The following is a 14,768-nucleotide window of genomic DNA, read 5'->3' on the forward strand; positions in this document are numbered from 1 at the left end:
TCACAGCGTTGGCTACAAGTACTTAGAAGTAGAAGTACGTCTAATATAGAGCACTGCCACAGGTTTCATACATTTACAGGTTTCCACTGCATTTTCAAGCTCAGTGGTTTCCAACTGTTTTAGATGAAGTTGTGCCTTCTTGTGATATAAATACCTGAATGTGAATTTAAAAAGAAAATAATTTCCCTATTAATGACCTAAAAAGTTTAAAGTGTCCAGTATTTCACAAGCAAAAATGAGAGAAAAGTCACACTGAATAAACATTTTGTTGAGAAATGTAACTTTCCACCTACATTATGTTCCTGTCTAAAGATATTGTGCAGTTCAACTCTTCACCTTGAGCTCATATGTTAAGGTTTTACAATACACACAACAACAAGACCAGCAAGTCCTCATAGTAGATTAATGCAACAAACATAGTATAGACATATATATTTTTGCTTACACAGTCCAATGTAGACCAATGCAAAGCATTTTGAAAGAATAATTTTCCAATTAACTGTTTCAATCTGTCTACAGCTGACAGTATTGATGATTCTCTGACGTCTTTCTCCTCCCAATGAGGTTTTACAGTAACCCCCATTTCCCAGTTTCTCCATTCACTCAGAGCAAGTGAAGGGTAAGTAATGTTATTGTTCTTCAGTCTTTCTCTCAATAGGGTGGGTGCTCGTAGCCTTACAGGGTGGAGATCATTTTGCACATTCCTCAGTGGCTCCAGACTGAATCTTATTTTCATGTAAACTTCTCGTTTAGTTGTTGATTAAGTTCATAAACAGCGGCTGCACCGCTGTCCGTGGTGCTGAATTAGATTTACAGTTTTAGAGCTAAAACTAATCTGCATCGTTTTACATGTGTTCATGTTCTGTTTTCAGACAATGTCAAGGAAAACACGTAAAACACTATTTTCTTTGTGTTTTGGATTCCTTGAAATGTTTTTGGCTTCAGCTTTGGTGACACGTTGCGCTGTTGCACCAAATAAGGCTTCGTCAGAACCGTTTTAGTTTGTTTTGTCTTCCTGATTTACATCTCACTTGTTTCTTGGCAGCATCACATTTTTGTCCAGTGCATTTTGTAGTAGCATTCATTTTTACATATTGTGCAAGCAAGAGAGAAAGAAAAGAGGGAGAGAGAGAGACAGGCTGGTACTTTGCGTTCTTTCCAGAACTGCAGCTCCAAGGGGCGGTGTCAGACCAATAGAGCAAAGCTGGTGCGCACACAGGTTCCACTTTTACGCATCGGTTGTTCGTGTAGGTGTGATGCACAAGTTACTTCGTCTTCTTCTTTTATAGGACAATGGTGCGCTTGGATTTTATGTAGTAAATACCATCGGTGTCTTCTTAGTATAAATCAATTTAAGTGAAACATACACCAGCGCAGTGTGTGTGAGTGTGGGTTCCAGAAGAGTTTCGGTCATGGGAGCGCATGGATGGAGCTCAGCGCGTCTTAGGTTTGTCGTTTGTGGATATTTAGCTTTTTTCTGCGGGGACTTTGTTCCACAGGCTGAAGCGGGCTGCAGGGAGCGGGAGAGCCCAAACTGCTGCACCGGCCGGAATAATGAATGTTTAGAGTACACCAGGAGAAAAACTGTGTGCTACTGTGATGCCTACTGTCAGAAAACCGGAGACTGCTGTGAGGACTATCAGCATGTGTGCCAAGTATCTGGTGAGTTGTTGTTCTCATCACACACGTTTTGGTAAAGTTAATACTTACACTGTAGACATTTTGTGTGGATTCCACTTGCGCCCTGTCTCTGTTGTTCATTGTGTCCAGTTTAAACCAGAGGTGACTGGCACTGAGGTGACACGGAGACAGTGAGACATACTACAAGTAGCTGTCTCTATTGCATTCACGGTGGCTGTTTGTTTGAAGTAACCAGTAGAGGAAACAATTTGTAGAGGGGACATGGAGGAACATCTCGTGTCTGAATGGTGTATTTTCCAACAGCAGGCTGTATGTATTGTTTGTAAGTCTGTAGAGTTAACTCTTGACCACATCAAAGCTTCAAATTGCACAACCTGCTCAGTATGGTGGGAAATTGAGTGTTTGGAGGAGTGGAGTGTTGTTTTCCTCAACAAAGAAATAATAAACTGTTTCATGAGACCAAGGTTAATTGTTCACAGAATCCTTAAATGTGAGTTTGGGTAACTTCTCGCCTCATCGTCCCGGCTGCTGCTATATAAGGACAAATAAGGGAATTGACACCATGGGAACAGACTGCCAAACATGGTCTGGATTACAGGGGAGCTGTGTCTGAGATGTGACAGAGAAGAAACACTGTGACCTGTAACGGAGGCAGATCTGGTTGAAACATCTCAAGTTCATGAGGAGTGGTTGTCTGTGTACAGATACACTCAGGATGTGCCCCTCGTGCGCGTTAACAATCACCTGTAGGAACAATCCTTAAAGTCAAAGTGCACTTACACTTACTGATGCAATCCCTTTGCTTTGGTACATTTAGTGTGTGTATAGTGAACTTTTGTTTGTGTACTGTTTCTGTGCTGTGATGTGAACATGCACCTCCTGCAGGTGTGACTCAGTCACTTTAGAGTTGGTAGAAAAGTACAATGATGGAAGCAGTAACCAACTGTATTAGTCTTCAGTGTTTACTGCTGATAATCAATAGTTACCTGTAGTATGTCATTTTAGTGGTGTGTGTTTTGTACATTTTATCAGTTACCTTAAAACTTAGGATATGTTGGAATTCAACATTTCTGTTAAATGTTGTCAACCCCTTTGGTACAAATTTAATTTGGGGTTAGATAAAATTAACTTGACTAGTTGAGATGTTAGAAAGCAACGTGTGGTTTTATTTTGTGCTGTTGTTATGTGGTCACACATCGCACACTTACTGCTATACTGTATATGATTAATCTACATTTTTGACTTATGTAAAATCTTGGAAACATCTGGCCACCAGTTTAGCACTGTCACGCAAAAACACGCAGAAATATTGTACAGAAAGTTCTGTTAGTGCTTTTCAATTGACACCAACAGGTGTGGCTAATTAATTTAATACTAAAACTAACCACATATACAGTATAGAGAGAAATATTGCAGAGTCAAAAGTAGAGGCAGCATTTCTTTATCCAGCTGACTCAGATCACTTGAACCATCCAGTGTGTCTGCCAAAGTGAAACTGACTAGAATAAGCGCAGAAAAGCGCCTCATGTCAGTGTTGAGTCATCACTGTACTGTTTAACAGCAGCTGGTCCCTCATGGGTCAGCTGACGGCTGCCATGTGCACTGGTTCACTCACGTGTGTACTGAATTTTTGGCTCAGTGGACCTTGTGTCCCCCTGATGTGACACAGTACAGACAAAAAACGACCAGAGACATGTTATTATCTGATGGAAGTATGACAGGTCAGCAATATTAATTCAGATGTACATGGTTACTGTAAATGAAGAGACACGACTGATGCAGAAAGTCGCTGCCATCAGTTGCAGAAAAAATATTTTAATGAGAGTGATGTCAACTTGACCATGATCTTAGAATCCACTGGGTGATGCTCACAAAAACACTACGACTTCCTCATAGTGCAACCTGAGAATGTTTACAGTATAAACACAGCATACATCTTGTGGCTTTACTCTAGTCTATCCCATTAAAGAACCCTGATATTTTCTTGCCGACAGTACACTCAGACTGTATCTGATCCTGATCATGCAGCTCTGTAACACATCAAGGAGACCGTCTGTGTACTGTCTGTCACAGTCTGTAATTAACTTGTGTCAGTTGTAGCCAGGCGAAGAGCTCGGTGTAGGTGACATCAGAGGAGAGACAGAGAGTGCAGCAGCTTGGTTTCACCAGTTGACACTTAAAGCTCTTCAGAGTATGATACAGTGATGTCAAGAGACCATGTCAAATGAAGTACAGTATTTGGCAGAAGTGTGCGTTGTGTTTAGACAGTGTGGAGGCTGTTCCTGTGCACAGCAATAGACACAAGTCAGATTTATTGTGCTGTTAAGAGCTGTGAGGCATCGACTTAAAACAAGTGAAGACTTTAGTGGAATGTAAAATCCTCCCTACAACCCAGAAAGTAAATTAACTCCACTTGGTGTGCTGTGCATTTCTGGGCCTATTTGTTTCACTCATGATAATCTGTACAGACTTAATTGACATTAACTTGGGTTAAAGTCCAGAATCTTTCTGCAACGGACTGGCTTAACATACCACCGGGCTGTTGTTGTTTAAAAATATTACAGGTTTTAAAATAGGAAATCATGCATTTATTGAGATGACAAACTTAAGAGCAACCTAGTAAAATAGGCTGATGCATGTATTAGAAGCTTGCCTTGAAAATGTGTTGATGCTTATTCCTGACAGAAGACTCGCTGCTCTAAAATGTTGATGATGGATCTTCACTAAAGGACATGAAACACTTTTGGGGTAGATCTTCACTGAGGCAATTGCATATAGAAGCAGAAATATAGTAGGAGGCAGGTCAACATGAAAAACAACACCTTATCACAGACCACTTCCTAGATTGCACAAATAAATGATGCCGTATGCATAGTGATAGAGCTTCCAGTGGGGAGTTGCCTCCTGTTGTAGGAGTGCTTTTACATCACATAATTTCCATCTCTGCCTTGCAGCAAAGTCTCTAATTGCTCATTCCTCTTCATAGTATCTAGAGATCAAACTGACCCTCTGGAGGATAGAGGGGGCAGCTCCTCTCCTCTGCTACCGCGGAGTCTGGAAGTTCTCATTTTAACAGGAAGACCTATCGTAGCCTCTGCCTCCAACACAGCAGAGGATTGCTCATCATCCATCTGTCTCTCTTGAAAACACTCTTCTTCCTTTCCTCTACGTAGTTGCACTGTATGTTGCCATACTATGAAGTTTGCTTCTATTACTACTCTACTTCACTTTCTTTCTTCCTTGCCTCTCATATGTTCTAACATCACTTACTGTGACGAGTGCTCCCGTTTACAAATGTTCTGCATTTGGTTTCTTCATGGCCAGAAAACCGTTGTCAGCCAATATGACAAGTGCTACCTATGATATCATGGCTGATCCAACATCACACTGAAATATCTCATCACCAGGCATGGTGACAGACATAGCCAGTGATCAAAATTTTTATATTGAGTTTGTTGGTCGTGTCTGTTGTTATAGTCCTGAAGCTTTAATATTGTGTTGACCATACAAAGCCAACAGGTCCTGCAATCTGAACTGAAGACCTGTCTCAGCTGTGTTTGCAATAAATCCTTTTAATGAGTTGGTTTGTTTGGCTCCTTGTTTCAAAGAGTCTACAGGAACCATTTAAGTGCTAACTTGTTATTAGGGCTCTGTCCTGTGTTCTTCACCCCTATTAACGGGCTTACAGTCCTGCCTGGTGTTGCCAAACATTACAAGACTTTTTTGATGCAGCCTAAATGGGAGGAAGGGTGGTTATAGAGGTTTTGAGGTGTAGTGGTCCACCAGAGCAGCTGGACATCTGGGTCCAATCAGAGAAGAGGTGGGGGTAGATGGAGTGTAAAAAGGAGCACCAAAAGAGGAGACAGATGGGGGAGAAAGGAGAAGGGACAATACAGGACAAAGTGATAAAGGGACAAGCAGCAAAAGCAAATTGGGCGGGCAGGTCTGATGGTTCCTTTGTTGTGAAACCCTAAAATGGAAGCTGAATTAAGGAAGAGTGAAATAAAAAGCAAAGAGATGCTGAAAAGAAACATAGCACGCCATTATGCTGCCGTAACAGGTCTGACTGCGGGTTGGCCGACAAGTCGGAAGATAAAAGTGCTGATGTTGATACACATTCATTGGTTTGATTCGCTTGGTGGCGTTTGTCTGAAGCTCTGCCAACTGCCAGGGAAATTAGACATACTGACACAAGATCTGTCCAAGCAAATTCCCATTGCTCTCAACCCTTTTTTTTTTAACTATGGCTGCATTTCGAAATAGTACAAATACAGTGTAAAGCACCCTCACTACACATGTCACACTTTAAGAATCTGACATTTAAATGTGTATGTGACTATAGTTTAATTTATAGTTAATTGTCAACCACAGGAATCCTCAGCTGTCATATGGTTTAAATTCAAATTTGGCTGAATGGTGCACTGAACCTGTGAAAACTGCCTCTTCGTGTATGTGGGATCATACACTAAAATACATTAGTTTACCAGATTCCATAGCTTATATTATTTTCTCATTTCGTCTTTTCAGTTAGTAAAAAATAACAAGTTTAACAATAACTGTGTGGGTCAGGCTGTGTCAGCAGGGTTGTCATGTGAGTTGTGGGACTGTCACACTGCTGGCACCACAAACAGAGCTGGGGACCCTCACAGCTCGGTCATTACCTTCTGACCTCTGGCGGCTTGGGGTCAACAGGCCGAGACTTCCAGACTGGGACCTTAGTGCTGTTTGTGTGTAAGTTGGTGTCGATCAGAGAGACCTCTTTTCCCCCTTGGGTGTGGGAATTCACCAGCTCTTTCTATGCACACCCTCTGCCGTTAAGACCTCGGCTGCCCTGTTTGATTGTGTTTTTCCCACTATGAGAAAGAAAAGCAGTAACATAAAAACCACGCCTGAGATCATCAGATGATGTCGAGGAGGGAAGGAAAGGCGAGGACACAGGCGTAAGGATAAGAGAAGGAGGAGTCAGGAGAAGGAAGCTGATATGACTGTAGCGTGTGAGTCTTCCAAGAAACTTCATGTCACTCCACACAGGGAAATGTGTTTGTCTGCATGTTTGGGGGTGATGAGTGAGGCTGGAACAAGTCCAAGTGGGTGGGTTTATCTGAGAGAAGTTGTTTTTGATGTGTATATATATATATGTGTGTGTGTGTGTGTGTGAGTGTGTGTGTGTGGTGAGCTGGGAAAAGTGAGTGTCAGGTGGGCAGCACTAATGTGCAGGAATGCAGAGATTCCACAGTGGCTTTGTGGATCGGCTGTGTCACTGAGACAGCCCCCCCCCCCCCCCCCCCGAAACCCCAACAGGACCATGGGAATGAACCGAACAGGCGGCATCTTAAAAGCTCTCCCTCGCTCTTTTTCTCTTGTTCACACACACACACACACACATACTTATTCACTTGAAGTATTGTACTGTGGTGTGAGTGTGTATTGTAAAGACACAGAGAGGTAGATTAGATGGCGAGAGAGGATTAGACTCGGTTATGGTATATTTATCCTCAGCCTCCCTATAATTTCATCAAGAACATCTCAGCGCTTCAAGATGTGTGCACCTGTTTTCTTTGTATTAATGCATAATGTGTAAACGTGTAAACATATGCTGCACTTTTTCATTTGTGTCTGAGCATTTGAGCACTTCTCATTCTTAATGCTGTGTTGTGTGTAGTGTTTAGCAAGTGTGCACTTCCTCCTTAAAACAAGGCCGTTAAATGCCTGTCTTTGATCAGAGAAGCCATCTAACTAATACAGCTTCCTCTTAGCCTGATGTAATTGGCTAAACCAGTCTGCTGAAGGATATGCCTGATTGCTGCTTCTGCTGCTGTGTTTATGTGGTGTGTTGCATTTGTGTGCGTTTAATTGTGGGGTGGGGGTAATTCAACGAGAACAGGATGCAGAATTAGACCCTTATTGAAATGGCCCCCACACGTATGACCTGGGTCGCAGACTTCCTGAGCCTGGGGTTTGGCTGCTCAGACATTAGTTGATGGTAATGATGCAGTTACTCGTTTGGCACCAGTGTGAGTCAGTGCAGTATCTGTGTGTGTTTGAGCTCACACTTTCACAGAAAAGATTAGGTCAAAAGTTATAACTATAGTTGACGTTTTTCCTTCAATTGTTTTGTCTTTACATGCTCCTGTTGTTTATCAAAAACCATCAAGTGATCCCCGTGTCTTCCTGTTTCCCTAGCAGCCATTGACTGTGTGGTGGGGGCATGGGGTACCTGGTCATCATGCACATCTCAGTGTGGAGTTGGTAGCAAAGAAAGGAGTCGCCAAGTATCTGTTCCCCCCAGAAACGGAGGCACACCTTGTCCTGACCTCAAACAGCGTCGCGGATGCTTTGGAAACAATGCCATATGCAGCAATGCAAAAGGTGAGAACGTGACCTTTTCCATTTGCCCCTCTGTACACGTGCATTCATGCACGCACACACTAATGCTCTGAGCTGTGTTAAATATTAATTTGGTGTTTCAGTATTCTCTGGGGTCCCAATTTCACTGTAAGCAACACATTTGCTAACATCTAATGGCAAACATCTGTTCTGGTCTTATCGGCAGCTGCACCATTTCAAACGCCTCAGTTATGCACTTCACTGTTGCTTCACTTTGCCAGTAATAAAACACCAGTGCAATAAACACTCTTCCAAAATAATGTTTCCAAGGAAAATTAAATACGACCACATAATTTTCAGTCATTATGAGTTAAGCTCATAGAATGAGCTGCTGCTTGAACAGGCGTTTCTCTCATTTGAGAAGATGCTCTTCAGTAAACACAGCAGACATGTCTGACATCATCTTGCCTTTTCTCATTTATATCTTTCCATTTCCCAAACTAACTTGCAGAGGTGGCAAAGATCCTGCCCGATTCATTCAAGAGGAACTTCAAGGACCCTTGGAGACGACCACACATGCTGATGAAGGAAGAGAAGGCCAGGTAAAGCCTTTATTGTCAAACGAGCTAATGAACACACAGGACTGCTCTCTAGGCAGCCCGATGTGTTTTCCTCTGAGGAACTGACTCTCGTGTACAGATTATACAAAGAGGGAGTAATTACAGCTGATTTCTGTGGACTGTAGAGTCATCATATGTCTGTAATGAGGGTGAGATTTTGTGGAGACAAAATTACCATGCACTTATTTCCATTTTTACCACCTCCTTATTTCAAAATCATATTTGATTCTGTCATCACAAAAACTCATAATTGTGGCTGTAATTATAACAAACGTTTTTTCTTGCCAGAAAATGTTGCGATGTTTGCAATTCGCTCTTTGCTTCCAACTCTAAGCTTCACTTCAGCTTCTGAAAACTGGATTTTATTCCTGTTACTGTGTGTTTTTGCTTGGTTTGTCCGTTGTTTCAAAGGTAAAGGTCACTGTGAGATCAAGATTAGAGAACACAGAGCAAGGCCAAGGTTGCCACAGCATGGAAAGCTTTGAAATCGCTTTGATTGTGTAAAAGGAACAGTATCCTTGAATATTAGCACCATGATGTAACCTTCGCAGATAAGGCAACCATGATCCATGTGAAAGGTGAACCCTTTCTACACAGATGTCATTTCTGATCTGAGCTGATTGCAGCTGTTCTCAGAAGTGGAAAAATTAGAGACCGGGGAATAAATCATGGCTGGTTTCCTCACAGGCCTCAGACTTTCACTCTGATTAAAATAGACATTGGATACCTTTGTTGTGACTGAAACATTAAGCATCAGGGGATTAGAAGCACATTATTTATTAATGCGAGCCATTCATGGATGACACAGAGTCAGGGTGATTGGGTGATTTCACACAGACATCTGGTGCATTGATAAGTTGCTGGTGTTGTCATGGAAATTGGCTTAAAAAAAAAACATTGTCACATCAAATAATGTTTAAAGTTGTCTGTGGAATTGTAGTTATCACTGCAAAAATGATCTGCATGATAAGTGGGATAGTTGGAGGCTGTTCTTGCTGTTGGAGGCTGTACTACACTGTCACTGATTGTTTATCAAAGGACGTTGAATTGACCTGTGTTACCATTTAAGAATAGATACATCAATCAAATAGTTGTAAAATTGATTATAAGACACAGAAAATTAAAAACACTGATTGAGTATCTAATAGTAGTTGTGTTTTAAAAGGTAATCTTTACAGTTTTTGATGTTTTGCCTGCTAAATAAATAAACAGATGAACAAGAAACATGTTTTCTGTGTTTTTAGTCCATATTCTTTTACATTTAAGTGTAAAAGTGTGAAAATCCAACAATATTTCTAAACTTTTTATGTGTAACTTGAAGTAAAGTTTAAGGCCTCTTTAAGGGAAACGTATTCAGCTCATTCTCTCTTTTTAATTCATGGGCACCATCATATTCACAAAATAGTTTTCCAGTGGTGCAAGTGTTACAGTTTTTCCAGAAAACATTCTTTGATAAACCATCCCACTGGGGATGGTGTTTTCAGCTGCTTGAATCATAGACAAAATAAAAATAGTTCCAGAGAACACAGTGATCAGAACAACACGACTTTGTTATTGTTTCCAGTGCACAGTCTGAGATGTGTTGATATTAGGATTCTGCAGGTGATTGTGACGCTGCTGGATCACCTTCAAATAGAGAAAGACTCTAATCAGCAAATGGAGGTTGTCTTTTGTCTGGTTGTAGCTGTGATCAAGCGCAGCTCGCTGGGTCGGATCATCATTTAGCTTTCGTCAATCATGCCAAGTTGGATCGCTTTGAGAGGAGGGAAGAGGAGGGAGGCCTTTGTCAGGGTGCTTGGATCTGACCTGTGCAGCTGTCTTTGAGTCTTCATCTGGATATGTTGGTGATGTTGTAGTGAATGATTGAAGAGTCCAAAGCTCAGTCCAAATATCAAAGTAGGCCTTCTACATGGTGAGCTCTTGGCTCCACCACCATTTGTAGTTCTCACAGAATTATGTCTACAGGGTTTTGACTTTTAGGCCTTTTTGTAAAATCTAAGAATCAAACTTAAAGTCAAACTGTGTTGAAATATTTTTGACACGCACGCCTTTCTTTTTCTCTGTGCTTGCAGTTACTGTGTGTACCTGCGGGTGAAACAGGCAAGCGCAGCGTGTAAACTCAAACTGTGGAGCGCTCAGTTGGTGAGAGAGAGGCTGATCTGTGCAGAGTGTCAGAGTGATGCCATGTCAAACTCAGACAGATGTGGAGGCGACGGCCTAGAGAGCACCAGGTAAATCAAACAAGCACAGGAAAACTAAAGATATCTTTAAAGACATGTATCTTCTAATTTATGTTTAATGATACACTTTATATATCTTGATTAATGCATATAGGGTTAGGTTGCTGCTGCTTCTTCCCTAACTTTGAGTTTGTATTAGTTAATTTTCTACAAACTAAAAATGAAACAAAAGATCTTAACAATCTCATTTGTTAGTTTTGCACTTAGCAACTTAGTTTGACAGGGCATCAATGTGTGGAGACTTTCTCTAGTGCTAAAACAAAGCAGCTAATTTAGCCCATAGACTATAATAGATTGAGCGAAGCGAAAGTCACGGTCCTCTTATTCCTAGAACGTTTTGGGCAGCAGCTTCAGTCCCAGGCTGCCACGGTTCCTGGGTTCGAGAGTCTTCTTCTGGGGGCTGCCGGTGTCCTCCCTACTCTGTGCTCTTTGTGTGAGCTGACATGAAGACTCCAGACATCTGTATGAGGGGAATGCAAGATTTCCCTCAACACCTCCTGCTAACTGTGGACAAGCCCTGCCTGCCAAGCCAGACCCTTCCAATCCAGATTACTGGATGGGTAACTCAAGGAGATCAGCAACATCCTGCCACTTTTTCCTTTCACCTCATACTCTGTACTGTATACACTATTACTAAGCACACTGAATTTCTTGCATTTAACTCCAGATTTTAAAGCCACATTATGTACCTTTTCTCCTCCAAAGCATCTATATGCCTTTTTACCTCTAAATCTTTGCTATCTACCTCCATCAATGCAAGTGCATTTGTTAATGCATAATGTATACTTATATAAATATATTATTTTGCTTTATACATTTTCTACTTGATTGTTTATGTGTAATGTATACATCTCTATATAGCTACACTGTTTTGTATCCAACAGTTTAAACACCAAACAGCAGCTGCTGCACCCAGTTTCAGCCCCAATCCAAAGGGTCCTAAATCACCTGATTGGAGATGACAAAACTAGTTCATCTAAGTGTCCATTGTCAGAATGCTTCAGTAAATATATCTGTGTTTTGAAGTTTTGGCCCTATCAATATTTCTGTTCAACAAAATACGTATACCAGCAAGTCAAGTTGACTATCAGGTACTTATTCTCAGGTGCTCAGGTTTGTCTTTCCTCTTTACTGTCTATCTTCTGATAGTCAGTCACTGATGTTTTAGTAGTTTAAACATCAGTCCCAGTTTAACTGAAACTCTTTAGACGTCATATTGTTGGAGAGGAAAAAAGAGCCATTTATGAGAATTTCACTGTGGTTCTCGCTGTCCTCTGTGTCCAAACCTCAACAGAATTGCTTCATAACTGTGTTTTCTCTCACTCCCCTCCTTGCTTAGAAATCCTGTTACGTTCAGGGAGTTTATTACAGCAAAGTATCATCCAATATAACTATCACCTAAATGATCTTACTCCCATTTTGGTAATTAACAGAATGTCCTCCCAGCACTTCCCACAGCCCCTTGACCTGCACTTGTTTTTCTCCTCTCGTTGTCTCTACTGACATGGCATTTTCTATTAAAGAACCTTCAGATTAACCCAACATTAATGTTTTAGGGTAAAGACAGGTGTCAGTCAACTCAGCATGTCATCACCTGTACTACTTTAAGAAGAGCTTAAGAAGAGGACAAGTGTAGTACCAGGAAAGGGTTCTCCTCTCTGGAAAGCCGTGACTTTCTCTTTCTCTCTCATGTCTGTGTCTGTCTGTGTGTTTATTTATTATAAAACAAGTGATGATTTTATTAGTGCAGCACAGCATACTCTGTACACTGTCCATTAGTAAAGAAAAATAAACAGCTACAGTGTCGTTTCTCCTCCGTCATACGTTTTTCTGGATGTTTTCATTGGTGATAAAGAAATACTGCCTTTGACATTTTTAACATTTCCTTCTGCACTTACAAGTATTGTGTATCTCTCAGTTTGACCAGTGTTTACATGCAGCTTACGTAACTTAATGCAAACATGTTCCTACCAACATATTTTTGTTGCATTCTTCACATTTTTACTTGTGGTATAAATGGGATGACGAAAAGCAAAATGACAACTAATGTGTATAATTATGTGTTTGAGCTACATTCTTCTGTAATTTGGGGTTTGTCTATATGATGTAACTTCCAAATATTATGGATATGCTATAATTCTAAGGGCGGGTAAACATGAGATGGGGGTGTTTAAACATAAAGGGTTATAAAAATCTATGTTTGTGAAGCTATTACACTTCGTTTTTGGCGACAGTTTCCAGCCCATAAATAATCCTAATTAAAACCACATTCGTAGACTTCCAGTTATTATATGTTTTTATTTGTTAGGTCTTTTACAGTACATGAAAGCCCTTTAACACTAGCGGGGGTAGAAACTAGACGGTAAAGAGGCTCAAGAGAGGACAAATAAAGTCTCAATCAAGACTCACAACAGTACAATAATCATGGCATTCATAACAAGCACATCTGACAGTGAGAAGATTTAACAAATTCCTAATTTCCAAATTAGTCCTTTGAGAGAGATTCATACTCCCAGCTACTTTTTTGCACTTGAAATTTAACTCCTCCATTATTCTCCCCAGCCACACTTTCCCCCCTTTCTCCGCCGTCCTCCCTCCCCAACTCCCTACCAAACACCCCTCCGTCAGCACAACTCTTTATTTTCTCTTACTACAACAGTGGCAATAGAGTGCTGTCAGCCCGACGGGCCATCCCCTCTGAAGCAGGCTTTACCCCCCTGGCTGTCCTGCCTCTGCTGCTAACCCGCTTTCCAAAGGGCAGGAAGACCCATCTCTGGCTCAGTGCCTGATGGAGTCGGACAGCAGTGTGTTCTGGGATTATGCCCGCTGAAAAGGGGGGCATTCCAGCACCGACGGCCTTTGTCACAGCACGGCCACTGTTTGCTTTTGACAAGACAGCTGTTCAAAGACCTCACGACCCCCATGGATGGAGTGAAGGGAAAGAACACGGAGGTGACTTCCGTTTAATGGTGGTGTCGGTGGATGTGCAGTGCCACCTCAACCTGAGGTCCCCTCTTCAGCAGATTTATCTGGAGTTCTAGTTTGACTAGTTCATTGAATCACACTGGTCTCTGATAAGTACAATGTAATGACAGACAAAGTTTTGGAAGCCAGCAAATTAACTTTCATAACACACTTAGTGAACAGATGTTTTTAGTCAATTTGTGAATCTAACAATGTTCTTTTAAATAAATTTATTACATAATATACACAAAAAAATCTTAAATGTTACACCAGATATTCACATGTCATTACAATCTTTGGTCACATGGTGGCAGCATTGAGTAAGATGTGGTTATTCTGCCAAGACACTCATCCAAGAGCCAGTTGTGTTCCAGTTTACAATTTGGAGATACCAGAGAGTAAAACAATGAGTAAATAAGCTATTTCTGTTAAAAAACGTCTGCTATACAAGTCCTTAATTAACTTGTTATTCTCTTTTTGGGCAATTGGCAGTTTGATGACTTGTACACTCTCTGGGAGTCCTATGTTAAGTTCTTGTTACTGGTTTGGATTGCAAGTGTGTTGTAACATTAGTGTAGAGTCTTGGTTATTTTGAGGGTCTAGTGAGACAGTTTGTACGTATTTGGTTTTGTTTTTTTGTGTGTCCCATTGCATTACCTGTTGCACCACGTGCTACAGCAAGAGTCACAGCTTTTTTATTATTGTGCAAGTGTGTAGCTAGAAGTGATCTGCCTTAGACACAGATCACAGTCATCCACAACTTCAACACAACCCAATGCTTTCATTTCTTGATCAGTTATTAGACTCATCACAGATAGAGACTGTTTTTTTGGTGAGGAACATGTTGTAACCAATAGTCATTAATTTAATTTATCTTTAAGGAGAACAACTTTGTTTTAGTAATTGTAGGAAATACTAATATAACAATAAACTAAGTTATGATCCATGCAATAAATTACATACAAACATACTATGT

General features: G+C 41.0%; 1 protein-coding gene across 2 annotated transcripts; it reads left to right on the forward strand.

The window, feature by feature from the left end:
• Window positions 1–1,171: 1,171 nt before the first annotated feature.
• si:dkey-178e17.3 (somatomedin-B and thrombospondin type-1 domain-containing protein) lies at window positions 1,172–12,649 on the forward strand. Of its 2 annotated transcripts, none has more exons than XM_026344191.1 (5): window positions 1,172–1,662; window positions 7,825–8,010; window positions 8,480–8,570; window positions 10,661–10,819; window positions 11,160–12,649. In XM_026344191.1, exons 1-5 carry the CDS (start codon window positions 1,413–1,415, stop codon window positions 11,263–11,265), a joined length of 792 nt encoding a protein of 263 aa, XP_026199976.1. In that variant the 5' UTR covers window positions 1,172–1,412; the 3' UTR covers window positions 11,266–12,649. The 2 variants fall into 2 exon arrangements, with proteins under 2 accessions (XP_026199976.1, XP_026199977.1); XM_026344192.1 differs by having other exon boundaries at window positions 7,828–8,010.
• Window positions 12,650–14,768: the final 2,119 nt, after the last annotated feature.

This window comes from Anabas testudineus, chromosome 9 (assembly GCF_900324465.2).
Source record: "Anabas testudineus chromosome 9, fAnaTes1.2, whole genome shotgun sequence".
In the NCBI taxonomy this organism is placed as follows: domain Eukaryota; kingdom Metazoa; phylum Chordata; class Actinopteri; order Anabantiformes; family Anabantidae; genus Anabas; species Anabas testudineus.